The sequence below is a fragment of the Elephantulus edwardii genome, unplaced genomic scaffold, assembly GCF_000299155.1.
Source record: "Elephantulus edwardii isolate Elephantulus edwardi_28Jun2011 unplaced genomic scaffold, EleEdw1.0 scaffold00050, whole genome shotgun sequence".
NCBI classification, from domain to species: Eukaryota; Metazoa; Chordata; class Mammalia; order Macroscelidea; family Macroscelididae; genus Elephantulus; species Elephantulus edwardii.
The window spans coordinates 7,665,075-7,683,207 of record NW_006399800.1 but is presented as its reverse complement, the minus strand read 5'-3'; the positions used below and the strand labels follow the sequence as shown (position 1 = coordinate 7,683,207).

General features: G+C 37.8%; 1 protein-coding gene across 1 annotated transcript in view; it reads left to right on the top strand.

Moving 5' to 3' along the window:
- COMMD10 (COMM domain containing 10) overlaps positions 1-14,236 on the top strand; it is a 240,219-nt gene extending 225,983 nt beyond the window's left edge. Inside the window, exons 6-8 of the mRNA XM_006886666.1 lie at positions 7,327-7,338; positions 13,205-13,252; positions 13,982-14,236. Coding sequence (XP_006886728.1) covers positions 7,327-7,338; positions 13,205-13,252; positions 13,982-14,020 — 99 coding nt within the window. The 3' untranslated portion in view covers positions 14,021-14,236. The remainder of the gene's footprint in view (positions 1-7,326; positions 7,339-13,204; positions 13,253-13,981) is intronic.
- Positions 14,237-18,133: the final 3,897 nt, after the last annotated feature.

The following is an 18,133-nucleotide window of genomic DNA, read 5'->3' as shown; positions in this document are numbered from 1 at the left end:
CATATAACAGTAACAATGTGTGGATGGATGGATAGATAGATGATAGATAGATAGACAGACAGACAGGCAAATAAATGGATGTAGATAGATGTATATATCTCTGTGTATATGGAATATATGGAAATCTGCTGCAAAGATTTAAAAAAAAACAAAGACATCACTTTTAGGACTTTGTGCCTGACCCAAACCCTCGTATTTTCCATTGCCTTAAATGCATTCAAATGAAGAAGATAAAAGTATTGCTGCCTTTGACTTTATGGTGTTAATGACAAACATTAAATATACCAATAACCATCAAAAGCATAAAGAAATCTGTATTGGAAGAAGTAAGTATAGCCAGAATGCTGCTTGGAAGCACAGATGCTGAGACTTTGTGTCTCGTACTTTGGACATGTATCAGAAGGAACCAGTCTCTGGAGCAGGACACTATGCTTGGTAAATTGGAGAGTAAGCAATAAAGAGCCTCAGTGAAAGGGATTGGGCAGGAGCAGTGGAATCAAATAGAACAAGAATTGAGAAAATGGCACAGAGCTGGACAATTTAGTTCTGTTGTTAACATGGTCTCTATGAGTGGCAACTATCAGGATGGGACCTAGCCACAACATAGATATGTAATCTATGGCGGTGTAGTTATTTAGCAAGTAGTACCTAATAAGTTTGTTTTATAATCACATTCAGTCGTACTTGGGATAGTTTTAAATCTTTTCTCTTTGCACTTCATTTATGCAAATAGAAAAGAGAAAAAAATTCTTTTCCTATTCCTAGGAAGGTATTTTTAGATTCAGATTGGGTAAAAGACGTGAATTTTTCTTTTACTGGTATCATCTGCCTCCTGATTTTCTAGATGAAAGGATCATCATATAATTTCTATTTTTTTTTACCCAACTTAAATTTTAAAACTGAACAATGTAAATTTGGTTTAATTCTTATCCAGTTTATATCTGTATTATGTAGTGATTACTTCTGTTTAGATAATTTTTGAAGAGGTTAATGCATTTCTTTCTTGGAAAATGTGTATGTGTTCCTAATTCTTAACTAATGGGAAAGCTGAGAATATTTTTAGTGTCAGCTTTCATCAAGTCAGACATCTCAAAAGACCCTGCTAATTTCTGTTTCCATGAGACGTCCTAATGGGTTTGTGCAACATTATCCAGGCACTCATGGGCAGGACTAAAAGTTAAAATCAAAATTAATGTGTAAACTATTACAGCTTTGTTCTCTTTTAAGCTGTCATCAGGATGTAAATCTTTGTATTTACTTGTTTACTTTGCACTATATCAGATGAGGTACAAAAACTTTGATAATAACACTTGAGACCATCTTAAATAATACAAATAGTGCATTTTTTATGTAAATTCTCGGTTGTAACCTTATATGTATAAAAGAAGAAAGAGAATAAATCTTCCAATCTGTATATCTTTATCTAGTTAACAATATTAGTGATTTTAATGAGTTTTACTGGAAAGCCAAAATTGGAGGCGTATTTAGTAATAATCTAGTCATTGTATTGCCATTATATTAATTTACAGAATATTTTATCCGTATAATAAATATCCACCATTTTGTTCAGATTGTTGTTGTTGTTGTTGTAGTTATGTGCCATTAAGTTGCCTGTGACTCGTAGTGACCCTATGTACAACAGCCCTAAACCCTGCTCTATCTATCCCTTGCCAATCTTGCTGTCTATCCTGTGTCTCTGACATACCTACCATCATTACTCCAGTCACTGAATCAATACCATCTACTTATATTGTTGTAGTTGTTTGTTGTTGTGTCCCATAGAGTCAGAACTGACCCACAGCTGACTTTCCAGTGGATTTCCAGAGACAGTTAATTGCATGGGAAGAGATTGCCCATCCATTTCCCGTGGAGCAGCTAGTGGCCTCAAGGAATGTGCCTTTAGGATTGCAGCACAGCTTCTTGCCATTAGGCCACCAGAGCTCCATAGATAGCACATATGTACACACATATACATACTGTACATATATATGCATTCATGTGCCCACATGTACACACACATACGTACTGAGTACATTTGTGAACCTGATAATAATTAACCTTTTTTTAATACCATTTTATAAAAAATATTGGTGTTCCTTAAGGATTAGTTAGTCCTAGTTTGCCTCTCTCCTCTGGTTTCTGTTTTCTTCAGCTCTTTAAGGTTTTTAGTATCATCAATGTATTATTTATCTCATTGCCACTGTAGCTGAACCAACTTATAGCTGACCCTCCAGTATGTTTTCAGACTGCAAATTGCATGGGAGATGACTGCCCATCTTTCTCTTTTGGTGCAGCGGGTAGATTTGAACTGCCTATGGTTGAGTTGGCTGCCCAGTTTCCTTCCCACTATTCTACTGGAGACTCCTAAAGATATATTTCTTCTTTAAATGCTTTATTTTTTTTTACTTTCTAGACTTATTTCTTTTCAGAGCCATTACACATAGATCAAATTCTGAAAATACCTTTTTAAAAAAATTTATTTAAAAGTTTAGAGACTTTGGATTTCCATTCATTCATTGTTGCATTTTTCTCTCTGCCCACCCCTGCCCCAATTCGCTTTCTTTTTGAAAAGTAAAAGAAAAAATTAGTTCATTGTTATTCATTTCCTCCTCCCCAAGTCTACTCCACTATGCTACCTTCGCTCTGGACTTCTGTCGTGACAATAATATCCAGTCACCGCTTGCTACAGAGGGTAAAGGACTGCAGCCTCCAGTATGGATTGAGACTCAGTATCAAGAAGTCAGAGATTCTCACCACTGGACCAATTGGCAGCATCAGGATGGATGGTGAAGAGATTGAGATTGTTCACAGCTTTAGTTTGCTTGGCTCCACAGTCAACACTCTCAGCACCAGTAGCCAGGAAATTAAAAGGCGCATTGCCATGGGAAAGTCTGCTGTTAGGGACCTCTCCAAATTACTAAAGAGCAATGGTGTCTCTCTGGAGACTAAGGTGTGTCGATACAGTCCATGGTCTTTGCTATCACTTGTTATGCATCAGAGAGTTGGACAGTGACTAAGGAAGATAGAAGGAGAATTGATGGCTTTGAGCTGTGGTGCTGGAGAAGAGTATTGAGGGTACCATGGACTCCTAGGAAAACAAACAGATTCATCCTGCAGAGGGTTAAACCGGGCAGCTTCCTGGAGGCAAGGATTCCGAGGCTCCATCTAACATACTTTGGACATCTTGTAAGGAGGGACCAGTCCTTGGAGAGGGACATCATGCTTGGTAGGGTAGAGGGACAGTGCAGAAGGGGAAGGCCCTCTATGAGGTGGATTGATTCAGTGACTGGGATAATAGGGATGGGTGTGTGGCAGACAGTGCAATTGGCACAGGACCAAGCAGAGTTTAGGGCTGTTGTACATAAGGTCACTATGAGTTGCAAGCGACTTGATGGCACATAACAACAATATCCCTTTTAAACAGTTCTCTCCCTCATGTTTCAATGCAGTATACATAATTTATCCCATCTTTCTCAGTCTCTCCCCAACCCCTGTGTCAATCCTCTTTTATAACAGTGGCATTATGCTGTATTTGTCTTTTGTGACTGAGATATTTCACTCAGCATAATGTCCTCCACGGTCAACCATTTTGTGTAATATTTCATAAGTTATTTGTTTTCCAGTGCTGCATAATATACCATTGTGTGAATATACCAGATATTCTCTATCCATTCATTTGTTGATGGGCACTTGAGGTGTTTCCAACTTTTTGCTATTGTGAACAAAGCCAAAATAAACATAGGTGTGCATGTATCTGTCTGGGTGGCAGTTATGGTTTCTTTAGGGTATATTCTCAGTAGTGGAATTGCTGGGTCAAATAGTATTTCTATTTACAACTTTTTGAGAAAGCACCATACAGCCTTCCATAGTGGTTGTACCATTTTACACTCCCACCAACAGTGAATAAGGGTTCGAGTTTCTCCACAGCCTTGCCAACATTTGTTGTGTCCTTTTCTGTTAAATTTTGCTATTCTTACTGGGGTGAGATGATATCGTATTGTTGTTTTGGCTAGTGCACCCCAAAAAGCACAGTATTCATTCTTTTCCAATGTGCATGGAATGTTCTCTACAATAGTTCACATTATAGGTCACAAGGCAAGCATTAATAAATTAAAAAACACAGAAATAATACAAAACATCTTTTCAGACCACAATGCCACAAAATTAGAAATTAATAACAAGGGGATAAAGGAGAAAAACCATACATTTGGAAGCTGAACAACCACTTGCTTGGACATGAGTGGATACTAGAAGAAATAAAAAATGAAATTAAAAAGTTTCTTGAAACAAATGACAATGAAAACACCACTTACCAAAATCTCTGGGAAATGGCAAAAGTAGTAATCAGAGGCCAATTTATAGCAATAAGCAAACACATCAAAATGACCAATGACTCTCTAACCCAATGTCTCCAACAGATTTAAAAAGAACAGCAAGAAAACCCAACAACCTCTAAAAAAACCTGAAATTATAAATTAGAGCAGAAATAAATGAAATAGAAAACAACAAAAAAATAATTGAAACCATCAACAAAACAAGGAGTTTGTTCTTTGAAAAGGTCAATAAAATCGACAAACCACTAGCAAAATTGAAAAAAGGAAAAGACACAGATAATCTGAATAAGAGATGAAATGGGCAACATCACAACAGAACCAAATAAAATAAAAAGGCTAACATTATAATATTATTTAAAGCTATTCTCAAAAAATATGAAAACTGAGGGGATAGGGACAAATATCTAGAAATGCACAACCCACCTAAACTTACACATACAGAAATTGAACACCTGAACAGACCCATTACAAAAGAAGATATTGAAAAGGTAATAAAACAACTTCCAACCAAAAAAGCCCTAGACCAGATGGTTTTACAGGTGAACTTTATAAAACATTTAGAGAAGAACTGTCACCAATTCTACATATACTATTTCAGAATATAGAAAAAGATGGAATCCTCCCAGACTCATTTTATGAAGCAAACATATCCTTAACACCAAAGTCAGGTAAAGACTTTGAAAATAGAAAACTATAGGTCATTATCTCTTATGAACATAGATGAAAAAATCCTTAATAAAATAGAATCCAATGATACATAAAAAAAAAATCACCATGACCAAGCAGGATTCATAACAGGTATGCAAGGATGGTTCAACATAAGAAAAACAATCAGTGTAAGTCATCACATTAACAAAGCAAAGAACGAGAACCACATGATCCTATCAATGGATACAGAAAAGGCCTTTGACAAAAATCTAACACCCGTTCCTGATTAAAACACTCAACAAAATAGGATTAGAGGGGAATTTCTTCAGTATAGTAAAAAGTATATATGCAAACCTGAGAGACAACATTGTTCTCAATGGAGAGAGGTTAAAGGCATTCCCTTTGAGAACAAGAGCTAGACAAGGATACCCACTATCACTTCTCCTATTTGATATAGTATTAGAAGTCTTAGAGATAGCACTAAGACAAGAGAAGGGGAGAAAGGTATACAAATTGGCAAAGGAGGTAAAATTATATGCAGATGATATATGATAGTATACTTAGAAAACCCTAGAGACTCAGCAAGGAAACTCCTGGACATAGTTGATCATTTCAGCAAAGTGGCAGGATATAAGATCAACATACAAAAATCAATTGGGTTTTTCTACAGTAACAAAGAGAAAACAGAACTAGAGCTAAGAAAAATAGTACCCTTCACAATTGTTAATCACAAGATTAAATACTTTTTTAATTTTTTTTTTTTTGTGTGTGTGTGTGTGTGTGTACACCATCATATTGGATCTGACTGGTACAGGAGGTGATAGCCCCTCCTTCTCCAGCAGAGCATCTAGTGGATTCAAAATGTACACCTCTGGGATTGCAGTGCAGCTTCTTGCCACTAGGCCACCAGTGCTCCCCAAAAATACTTTTGATTCTCTCATTCTTTTAATCTGCTTTGCTTATATTTTCAGTCTCTGTTGAAACCATACATTTGCTCTTTATTTTTAATTTGTTCTACTGGTTTATTTATACAATTTGAGTATATTGTTTTTGACACCATATCTTTCCAATTTCCTTCACTCCCCAACCCCTCATCAAATTGTATGACCCTATGATTCTGTCAAGTAGCTCTTGACAGAAACATGAGGAAGACCTTTAACGAGATGGATTAACACAGTGGTTACATTATTAGCTCAAACATAGCAGTGATTCTGTGGGGATGGTGCAGGCTTGGACAGTATTTCCTTTGTTGTACACAGAATTGCTGTAAGTCAGAACTAACTTGACCATGTCTAGCAACCATAGTAACTTGCTTAAAACTCCACAGTGGCTTGCTATTGCTCTTAGAATAAAGATCTCTCCTTTCTCAGACTGGGGTCCTAAACGGAGGATTGGAGGAATAAACACATAAACACTAAGTTTTCTGTATGCCTTTTGGTCATCTTTCATTCTACTTTCTCTATCTTTTCCTCAAAACCTTAGTTATTAATGTGTTAACATGTCATCTTCTTGTTGATTGCCTTAGAGTCAAGCACAACTCATAGTGACTGTATGAACAAAAAGCCTGAAGTGCCTCTACAACTATTGGACATTTATCAAAGTTCATGGAGTTTCTCCAGAGGCCTGTTATTTAGGAAGCGGATGCCACTCCTGCTTCCAAACCTGTTATGGTATTTTATTGTTGTTGTGTGCTGTTGAGTCACCTGTGATGTGTAGTGACCATATGTACAGCAGCTCTAAACCCTTCCCTGTCCTGAGCCAGACTCACTAACTGCAGCACACCAACCCCTATTGCCCCAGTTACTGTAACATTTCATCTGGGGTTCCCCTTCTGTGCTTTCCATCCACTCTTCTGAGCATGATGTCCTTTTCCAAGGACTAAACTCTCCTGGCCATGTGCACAAAGTAAGTGAGGCAGAGCTTCAAAATCCTAGCCAAATGATACTAAAAAGGGCTTCCACTGGGAATCTTTTCAGAGGAGTACTACTTTACCTTGCTATCCTACTTTGTTTTTCCCCACTCTTCACCCTTCCTGTGTTCCAGCCACACTGATATTTTCCTTGTTCATCAAAAGGACCAAGCTCTTTTCATGTTAGACATTATTCATGCTCTTATCTTCTGCTTGAAATCTTTCTTACTCTAAAACCCCTCCATTTCCCCATTCATATGATTAACTAATCCAGGTCACACCAAAAGTAGCAATAACTCAAAATCATAGACCTAATGGAAGTTTAAAGTATTTGCATCCTTTATTTTCATTAACTGTATATGCAGCCAGAAGTGCTCCTTATAGTCAAAAATTGGGAAACTTTGCAACTTTGGGTCATTTTGTCAGGAGGACCAGTCCCTGGAAAAAGTGAATAAGGCTTAGAAAGGTGGAGAGTCCGAAGAGGCGAGGAAGACTCGCAGTCAGACGGATTGGCACGGTGGCTTCAACAGTGGCTTGAGCACAGCAGAGATTGCAAGAATGGTGCAGAGTAGGGCAAGGTGCTGATCTGTCATATTAGAGCACCATGAGTCAGAATCAGTTCTATGGCACCTAACAACAAAGAGGAATGTGTGTAGTGAGATGGTGAGTAGTTGAATTACTCTTTCTTACCCACCTATTCTGGAGGATGGTGATTCAGTTGAGATACCTTTTTAGAGTAATTACCTTGAAGGTCAAAAGGTTAATTTTTCATTTCATTGAGAGAGCAGCAGATATCTTAGTTGAGGGGATAAATAACCAAAAGGGCAAAGACATTTTCTCAGTAGCTAAGAGACCTGTGACTCTTAATGTTTTCTTTGTTCATGCCAGCCACATTATTTTATTTCTAAGCTGGAAATTTACATGAAGATAAAATGTTAAGTGGCAGATTAAACTCCAGAATGCTTACTCAGAATCAAAACCAACTCCTTACTGACCCTGCAGTGGTTTTCAGAGGCTGAAAATCACACAGGAGAAAATTGCCCATCTTTCTCCCATGGAGCAACTGGTAGGCTTGAGTCGTGTGCCTTTGTGTTGGCAGTGCAACTGCTTTACCCCTAGATTAGTGAAGTGGTAGTAATGACTGGATGAGGTTGGTTGTGTCCACGTACTGGAAGCGGAGACATTTGATGAAATGCTGTTAGATGCCATCAACTCATAGTTCTGACCCTTCAAACAGCACAGTGAAACACCACCTGCTTCTCTGCTGCCTTCAGATCTGCCGCTATGTCAGCCCATCCTACTGAGGGTGTTCATCATTTCTGATGACTGTCATTGTGGGGTGCTTTTCCTTATTTCATTATTTTTAATAATTTGTTTTACTGAATTAATAAAGTCTCAAAAAAAGCAAAATTGTTATTTAAGTTACACGGTGAATACTTATGAGAGAAACATGACAGCTTCATTTTCTTTTTTTCCTCTGGGTCTCAAGTTCTCTGCTTTTGATGTGGGCAGCCTTACCGCTTTACCACTGCTCATTTTAGTAGAAATGATTTGAGTTTTCCTTCCCTGACAAATTTCCACTTTACATAGGTTTCAGCTTTCTCAGGTTTTACTGTAATTGCTATGCTGTCAAATCAGTTGATAATTAACTTTATAAAAGACTATCGTTTACTTTCTTTTTGAATCTTCCTGGTTGATTGACATCTAAAGAATGCAAATGTTGGAATAAAATTTATACAAATAGCACATCTTTTTGCTATTTTTAATGCTGGCAATTTCAAAGTGAATGAAGATGTGACTAGTTTTGTGGTGTTATTCTTAAAATATAAGGACTTGTAAGTCAGAACAGAGTACTATAAACTTTACAAGTGAGGTGAAAACTTTGTAGTACTCCAGGGGTGCCATCTACTCAGTAATCAAACTAATTAAATAATAAAACTAATTAAACTTACTGGCTACCAATTACTGCAAAGCGGCAGATATACCAGGCAGTATACTAAATGTTTCACGCATGTTTGTTCATTTACTAGCATAAGAGTTTTATGAGAGTTTTACAAATGATGCATGAGATTTATTATCAAGATACTAAAGAGTTGAATAGGAGATTTCAAAAGGCAGCACAGGATTACAAAGTGAAACATTACAATGAAATGTGCAAGGAGTTGGAGGCAGAAAATCAAAAGGGCCAAACTCGCTCAGCATTTCTTAAGCTCAAGGGACTGAAGAACAAATTCAAACCTTGAGTTGCTGTAATCAAGGATGCTTTAGGAAGAATATTAAATGATCCAGGAAGTATTAAAAGAAGATGAAAAGAATATCTTGAGCCACCGTATCGAAAGGAATTCGCAGAAACAGAAGAATTTCATGAAACCACATATGAGCAAGAGCTTGTAATGCTGAAGGAAGAAGTTCAGGCTGCTCTGAAGGAAATGGCAAAAAATAAGGCTCCAGGAATAGATGGTATACCAATTGACATATTTCAGCTAATAGATGCTGCTCTGGATGTGCTCACCAAGTTGTGCCAAGAAATCTGGACAACAACCACTTGGCCAACTGACTGGAAGAGATCTATATTTGTTCCTATCCCAAAGGAAGGTGATCCAACAGAGTGTGGAAACTATAGAACAATATCGTTGATTTCACATGCAAGCAAGATTATACTGAATATTATCCAAAAACGACTGGAACAGCACATCAGCAGAGAACAGCCTGGGTTTAGAGGGTTTAGAAGGGGTCGTGGTACTAGGGATATTGTAGCTAATGTTAGATGGATCTTAGCTGAAAGCTGGGAATACCAGAGGAATGTCTATCTGTGTTTCATTGACTATGCAAAGGCATTTGACTGTGTGGATCATAACAAACTGTGGCTGACTCTGAGAAGAATGGGAATCCTGGAACACTTGATCGTTCTAATGCGAAACCTATACTTGGACCAAGAGGCAGTCGTCTGAGCAGAGCAAGGAAATACTGCATGGTTCAAACTGGGAATGGTGTACACTAAGGATGTTTTTTGCCTCCATACCTTTTCAACCTATATGCAGAACAGATTGTCCGGGAGGCTGGGCTCTATGAGCAGAAATGTGCAGTCAGGATTGGTAGAAGATCTGTCAACAATCTGCGTTATGCAGATGACACAACCCTGCTTCCTGAAACTGAGGAGGACCTGAAGTGCTTGCTGCAGAGGGTCAAGGATTACAGCCTTCAATATGGATTGAGGCTCAATGTCAAGAAGACAAAGATTCTCACCACCCAACCAATTGGCAGCATCAGGATGGATGGTGAAGAGATTGAGATTGTACATAGCTTTAGTTTGCTTGGCTCCACAGTCAACAGTCTTGGCACCAGCAGCCAGGAAATTAAAAGGTGCATTGCGATGGGAAAGTCTGCTGTTAGGGGCCTCTCCAAAGTACTGAAGAGCAGTGGTGTCTCTCTGGAGACTAAGGTGCATCTGATACAGGCTATGGTCTTCGCAATCACTTGTTATGCATCAGAGGTTTGGACAATGACCAAGGAGGATAGAAGGAGAATTGATGCCTTTGAGCTGTGGTGCTGGAAAAGAGTATTGAGAGTACCATGGACTGCTAGGAAAACAAACAGATTTGTCCTGGAAAGGGTTAAATCGGACAGCTTCCTCTAGGCATGGATTTTGAGGCTCCATCTAACATACTTTGGGTATGTTGTAAGGAGGGAGAAGTCCTTGAAGAGGGACATCATGCTTGGGAGGGTTGATGGACAGCACAGGAGGGGAAGACCATGAGGTGGATTGATTCAGTGACTGGGGTAATAGAGATGGGTGTGTCAGAGACAATGAGATTGGCACAGGACCGAGCAGAGTTTAGGGCTGTTGTACATAAGGTCACTATGAGTCGCAAGCAACTCGACGGGCACATAACAACAACAACAACAACCTTTATTCCATCAAGTGATACAGCTAAGCTCTGTACTCAAATCTTTGTCACTTCAGCTTTAGTGCTCATGTTGTCTTTATTGTATGCCACTGAGTTGGAATCCACGAATAAGTAACCCTTCATCATGTTTTCAAGTCAATTATTGCATGGGAGGAGATTGCCCATCCTTCTCCTGTAGAGCAGCTTGTGGATACGAACTGTGTGCCTTCGGGATTGTATTGCAGCTTCTTAACCACTGGCCACCAGACTCATACAGCAGAATTTTCAAAAAGGATATTTTATTGCCCCTCATGTCCCTTTCATCTAATATCTCCTGTCCAAGAATAAAGAGCAACTGATAAATTGTTACACATGAGACATTAGTGTTTCCATGTGTTACCCACTAGGTTCTTTTCTAGGAGAACGACTGTGGGGGAGGGAGCTCTGGTGGCATAGTCAGTAGGGAATGGTGCTGCTCACTCAAAGGCCATGACTCTGGTGGTTTTAATCCACCATCAACATAACAGGAATATGGGCAGTCTCCTCTCATGCAATTTACAGTCTTGGAAACCTGGTGGAGTTCTGACCCCACAGCATTGAGAAAGACAGAGACAGACTATAATCTTAAGATTGGCCATGTGAGCCCACTAACCAGAGGAGAAAAGGCCTGGTAATCTGTTTCTGTAAGGATACTACCCAGAGAGCCCTGTAAGGCCATTCTGCACTGTTACAGACAGTCACCATGAGCTGATAGCTACTGGACAGCACCTAATTAATAGCGTTCATATTTAAGGATCCCTGGAGGCCCAGGGATTATTCATTCAGCTGCAAACTAAAAGAAGGGAAATGTGTGTATCATTTCTATAGGTTGAGATTTAAAAGCAAATGTACTTCCTTGGTTTGAATCCACCATTAACTCCTCAGGAAAGACAGGCATTCTCTTCTCATTCACTTTAGAGCTTCTGAAAACCCACCAGAAGGTCAGCTATGAGTTGATTCCAACTTGACATAATGAGAGAGAGTCCGTTTTTAATCTTAGCACTTAGGAAGGTGTATGAGAGGACATGGAATGTGGGATTTGATCCTACAGGCTTAGACTTCATGAGGAGGGAGGTGGCATTTCAGAAGGTGGGTTCATCTGGATTAGCGCTGACTTGCTCCGGAGATCTTGGCTTTGTAAACAAAAATGGAAATCATTAAAATGGATCCAACTGAGAACTAGACTTGATTGTTAGAAGTGAGTGAACAGAAGCAATGAAGAGCATCGATCAGTGCCTCTCTTGCAGCATCTTTCCGCATCTTAGGTTCATGGTGCCCATTTCATGTCATGTAAGTTCACTGATTCATAGCAACGCGATGGCACATAACAACAGCAACACTACACTGAAGACAGAGCAGGTAGCACATCCTTCTCATTCCTCTTCACTAACTTTCATTTCTCCAAAGGACTTTGAGCAAAGTAAATTATGTTTAAGCAATTTTAAGTAACTACTTATTGTTCTTAGGATCAAAACAAATTTGGTTTGCTTTGCTTTACTTTCTTGTTTCACTTCCCTATGTTGGTATTAGGTATTAGTTGCTGTAGAGGTGATTCCGACTCACGACAATCCATGAAAGAGTGTAAGGGTCCCACGGGAATTTCTTGGCTGTCTTCTTTACACAAGGAGCTCACCAGGTCTTTATCCCACGGTACAATTTGTCAGGCTTTCAGTTTGCAGCCTGTATTTATGACTACTGTGCGACTACACACACACACACACACACACACACACACACACACACACACTCACTCACACTCACTCTCTTAGCATCTGTAGTATTCAGAACGATTTGTCAACAAATATGCGGTGGATGGCTGGGAAGTGTTTAAGTTGTGGCTTTGAAGCTTGTGTTAATTGTTAACTTTTGCTGAGTCTGTATGTTAGAGAAGGTAACAATCTCGGCATGTTAAGATCATAACTGTCAGATTGATGCTTGGAGGCAGTAGCCGTGCTGATGTGAGGCATTAATGGCTGGATGAGTTCAATCAGATATGCCGCCTTCAGTGTCTTTGTGTAATGGTATTTACTAGATTTCAAATGGACTGCTGAGAAAGATGAAATGTAATCTCATGTATTATCTCTGTCCTGGAAAAAAAGAGATAATGAAATTGTTCTCTTGCTAGCATATCTTTTCTTAACCTTTGTGGCGTCAACTTAAAGAGCCAATGTCTCTGAAGAACTGAGACCTTTTGCTAACATGGAGAGTTATTCAGCACATCTTGAGTTCTAGGAACAGTGGAGTTGAGTAGAGCAGGTAAGCTTTAATGACAGCTCAGAAAGTAATGTTAGAGCACATTGTGAGGCTAGCTAGGGGAAAAACAATGCAATGTACGTTTTATATAATTAAATTACTTCATTTTCTCTTCTTTGCAGACCACACAGAAGGTTCTAATGGAATTCAACCACAAGGAGTTGTTTGATTTCTATAATAAGGTCTGTCTTTTTAAAATAACTTTCTGATACATCGTTTCTTGCATAGGGTTTGTTATCAGTTATTATTTTTAAATGCCCTGTTAAGGAACTGAATTCTTTCAAGTCTTCTCATGAACATTTTATGTCTCACAGTAGGAAGCATAGCTGAGGTGAACAAAAGCTGACAAACCAAAACAGGAGAAAAGTGGAAATGGCTTTCATGGAAGCAGTTAAGATTTGCTGCTTGAATGTGAAACATTAAATAATGAACTATGTGTTACCTGGCCAGTCTGATACTTAAGATATTGACATAGTTAAATACGTTAATTTCTGGGCCCAAGAGGGAAGAGAAGGCTGGTAAAGAAAAGACTAGGCTTTTAAGGGTTTATCTTGAGCCTATTTTATGTTTCTTCCAAAAAACTTATTCTATAATCCAGTATAATCTCCTCTCCACATTTAAAATCCCACCATGTAATGTAATTTAAAATCAAACAGCTGGGTGTATTTAAAATACTAGTGTTTGGAAAATCATCTTTTTTACAAACTTGAAATCTTAAATTTCAAGCATGAATTCTAATATCTTCACATGAGAGGGAAAATGTCCAGTGGTATTTTTATTGCTATGTGAATGACTTGAGCATGCATAGATGCCAGGGCTATTCTTTCCTTTCTCTTCATGTTTAAACAGTGCTTCATATGGATTTCTCTTCTTTCACCAGCTTTCTCTTTTCCTTTGTTTTTTTTAACTAGCTGGAGACCATACAAGCACAGCTGGATTCCCTTACATGATGTTTTCAAAGACTGACTTCTCCATCATATTCCTGCCACCTGATTATTTTACTTTGAAGACAGAGTGTCAGGTTGTATTTTCTGAAGGAGTCAGTGGCTTTCTTCCTGAAAATTATATGCCTATTGATTTTTTGACAAATAACAGTGAGGGAATACAATTGTTAGAAATAACGAGATTTTAATATGCTTTCTCTAGTTCTGTAAGCCAGCAGCAATTTCTAAAGACACTTTTGCCAGAAAAGTGAATGTCATGCTATTTTTATCTTTTTCTTTTTTTCTTGCATTATGATTGCTTTAATGTCTGACCAAATACATTTTTACATGTTTGATAATATTATATATAAGACTAGTCCATGACTACATGGTACAGTGTATATATTAAAATATAGAATTCAATAGTTAGTAAAAGCAAGGAAACAGTTATATGCAATCAAATGCACCATGGTATTTTTTCTTTTAATATAATGAATACAGGTTCCTTGGAAAATAATAAAGGAAATAAATTTAAAATAGAACTAATAATAGTGTAACATTTAACTTTTCTGTGTGAGTTCCTTGTCCACTGTACCTTTTTCCTTGAGTTTAAGAAGAGTCCAGATTTTTGTGTGCTTATCTTTGTATTGCAGATTAACAGTGATTCACTTGAACATGTGGGAGACAGATTAAAAATCATGAATAAAAATCATTGTAATCAGTGCTTAATGAGTATCCTTCAAGTTTCTAAGCAGGTATCTTTTATGTCCTTTCTGTAAATATGTTCATTGATTTCACAAAATAAAATTTTCCTGTTTTAGGACTGGTTCAATTGAAGTTCACAAGTATCGTATGCTATGAATGTATGTATAAGTGATATGAATATCATTATACATAAACCTTTGAACATGTCTCTAATTAAAAATATAGATTTTTTTGTTAAGGTGAAGTACTATATCAAAAGTAGGAATATTTACTTTCCATTTTTAACTATCATGAGATTTTCATCATAAAGTGAATAATTTTTCATTTTAATAAAAAGAAGAAAAAGAAAGGAAAACCACTGTATTCTGTCACCCCACTGCCCAAAATTACCTGCATAACTAGGAGGAAGTGTAGACAGCTTCTTAGAGGCAAGGACGGTGAAATGTCCTCTCACACACACACTTTTAAACATGTCGTTAGGAGGGGCCACTCCTTGAAAAGAGACCTCATGATTGGAAAGGTTAAGGGTTAGTGACAGAAAGTATGCTGGATTGACACAATGACTACAACAGTGGACCTAAGCATGGGAAAGATAGTAGCTGTGACACACAGGATAGGGCAGGGTGTGGATCCCTTGTTCATAGGGTCACCGTGTGTCATAGTCAGCTAGAAGGCATCTAATAATAACAACTACTACTACAAACATTTTTTGTTTATCTCTTGAGACATATAAACACACATGCCCCATTTATTTTGTGTAGCTTGTTTACATTGATCTAATATATATATATATATATATATATATATATATTTGTGAGTCATTTCCTCAATGGGGAAAGTTCCTCCAATAATGAGTAAGAATTGACGTGCCTCAAATAAGCATGTTCAGTCCCCAACTCTTGTTGTACATTTTAATCTCAACAGTATTTTTAACCCAAGGTTAATGTTTGGAAAGAGAGTAGAGTAAGAACTGGTTGACAAGTAGAACATCACAAATGACTTAGAATATGCCACATTGATGATTCTAGAAGGACTAAACAGGAAAATCTGTTCTAAACAGCAAATATGAGAGGAATTTACATGTAAAGACCTTTTGGCCAGACATATATATCCTCATCAAACTTTTACCAATTGCTTGTGTTGCCAAAAATGGAGTATGTTAGCTGTTAAAAATAAATATAGATCCCTTGTCCCGTTTAAGTGTAATAACTATTTGGTTAATTTTTAAAACAAAATAAAATAATATCTAATAAATTTTGATAAATACAGGATGAAAAGTAGTTTATTTCTATTCTTTCCACACATGGGGTCTCCCTGAGTCAGAATCAACTTGATAGCAGTTCACAACCACAAAGAAAAAAATAAAAGATGGAACCAAACCTAGATTGTTGTTATGTGTCTTCAAGTTGAGTGTGACTCATAGTGACCCTGTGAACAGCAGATTTGAATCCTGTGCCATCCTCATCATCTCTGACCTATTTGTGCCCTTTAGTATGTCACTCTGTCTCGTTGTAGCCCCTTTCCAAGGAATAGCCTGTCCTAACAACAAGCCCAGAGTATGTGAGATGAAGGTTCCCTATCCTTCCCTCTAAGGAGCAATCGACCTGCACTTTTTTCAAGACATACCTGTTTGTTCTTTTGCCATTTCGTGGGATATTCAGTTGTCCAACACCACAATTCAAAGGCATAATTTCTTCTTTGTCATCCTTATTCACTGCCCGGCTCTCAGATTCATAGCAAGTGATGGAAAAGACCATAGCCTGAATCAGGCATATCTAAGTCTTCAAACTGATATCATTGCTCTTCAGTAATGTGGAGAGGTCCCTGACAACACGCTTGCCCAGTACAATACATCTCCTGATTTTCTGACTGCTGGTTCCTCGGGTATTGATTATCAACCCAAATGAAAACATTGACAATTTCAATCTTTTCTCCATCTGTTATGATACTGCTTATTGGTCCGTTGGTGAGAATTTTTGTCTTTTTGACAATGCAGTCCATATTGATGGTTATAATCTCTGGTCTTGTGCAGAAAGTACTTCAAGGCCTCCTCACTTTGAGCAAGCAAGGTTGTGTTATTGCCATAATGAAGGTTGTTGATGGCTCTTCTTCCCATCCTGATACCACATTCTTCTTCAAAGCTTTCAGTTTTATGAATGATTTTCTCAGCATACTAATTGATTAAATATAGAGAAATGATACAACCTTGACACACACCTTTCCTGATTTTAAGTCATGCAGCTTTTAAACCACACTTGTTTTCTCTGTTCAAACAAGAGCTTCGTGGTCTAAGTTTAGGTTTGATATGAGCACAATTAAGTGTCCTGGGATTCCTATTCTTCTCAATGTTATCCATAGTTCGTTATGATCCATACAGTCAGATGCCTTTACAAAGGTTTAAATTTAGATTAGGAAGGATTTTCTGAGGCTGTGAGATTTTAGGCAAGTCCAGGAATGAGTTACAATGAAGCAGTAGAAGAATAAGGTGAAAAGCATTCAAGGCAGAAATAGCCCATACAACATCACATTTCAAGGAACCAGAAGACAGTACAGCTGTAATGAATAGGAAGATGAAGAAGTGCCCAGCAATCACGTAGACAAGGAGCTAGTCTCATCATAGCCTGTCAATTAAATCACCCACTAATTTTTTTAATTTGAGTGAAAGTTTACAAACCATTGGTTTTTAATGTTATCACTCTTACACATTTCATTATGTAGCATGATTGATTAATTGTAAATATTAGTTTATATATTGCCCTTCACCTATCTTGTCTGTTAATTTTTAATCCCTCTTTTTTTTATCGCCCTGTTCATTCCTCATAACTGTCCAACAGTGATTCTAAGTGTAAACTTTCTTTGGATTTTTATAATAGTGTTCTTATACAATAATAGTCCTTCTGTAACTTGTTATTTTTCTTAGCACAGTTTCTCCAGTTCCATTCATGTTATACAGGGCTTCATGCTCCATTGTGTGATTGTACCATAGTTTCTTTATTTATACTTTAATAGGACACCCAAATATATTTCAGATACATCAGTAGAGCACTTCTCTGTATAAACTGCCATCATCTTTACCCTGAGTTACCCCTTTCAATGTAGCCACCTCCAATCCAGTCTATTTAAAAAAACATCAGTCACATTATTAATTATATCATCTTCCTGCTTAAAGTCTTGCAAAGATGTTTCTCATTCATTACAGTCCTAGTTATACTACTTTTTAGTATATGTTTTGAGCAAGCTACTTAATTTGTAGAATTTCATTACCCAAACTTTGGGATAGATGCTGTAGTTACGCGCCGCCAAGTTGCTTGTGACTCATAGCGACCCTATGTACAAGAGCCCTACACCCTGCCTTCTCCTGTGCCAATCTCACTGTCTCTGACACTGTCTATACCCCCATTTCCCCAGTCACTGAATCGGTCCATCTCATCGATC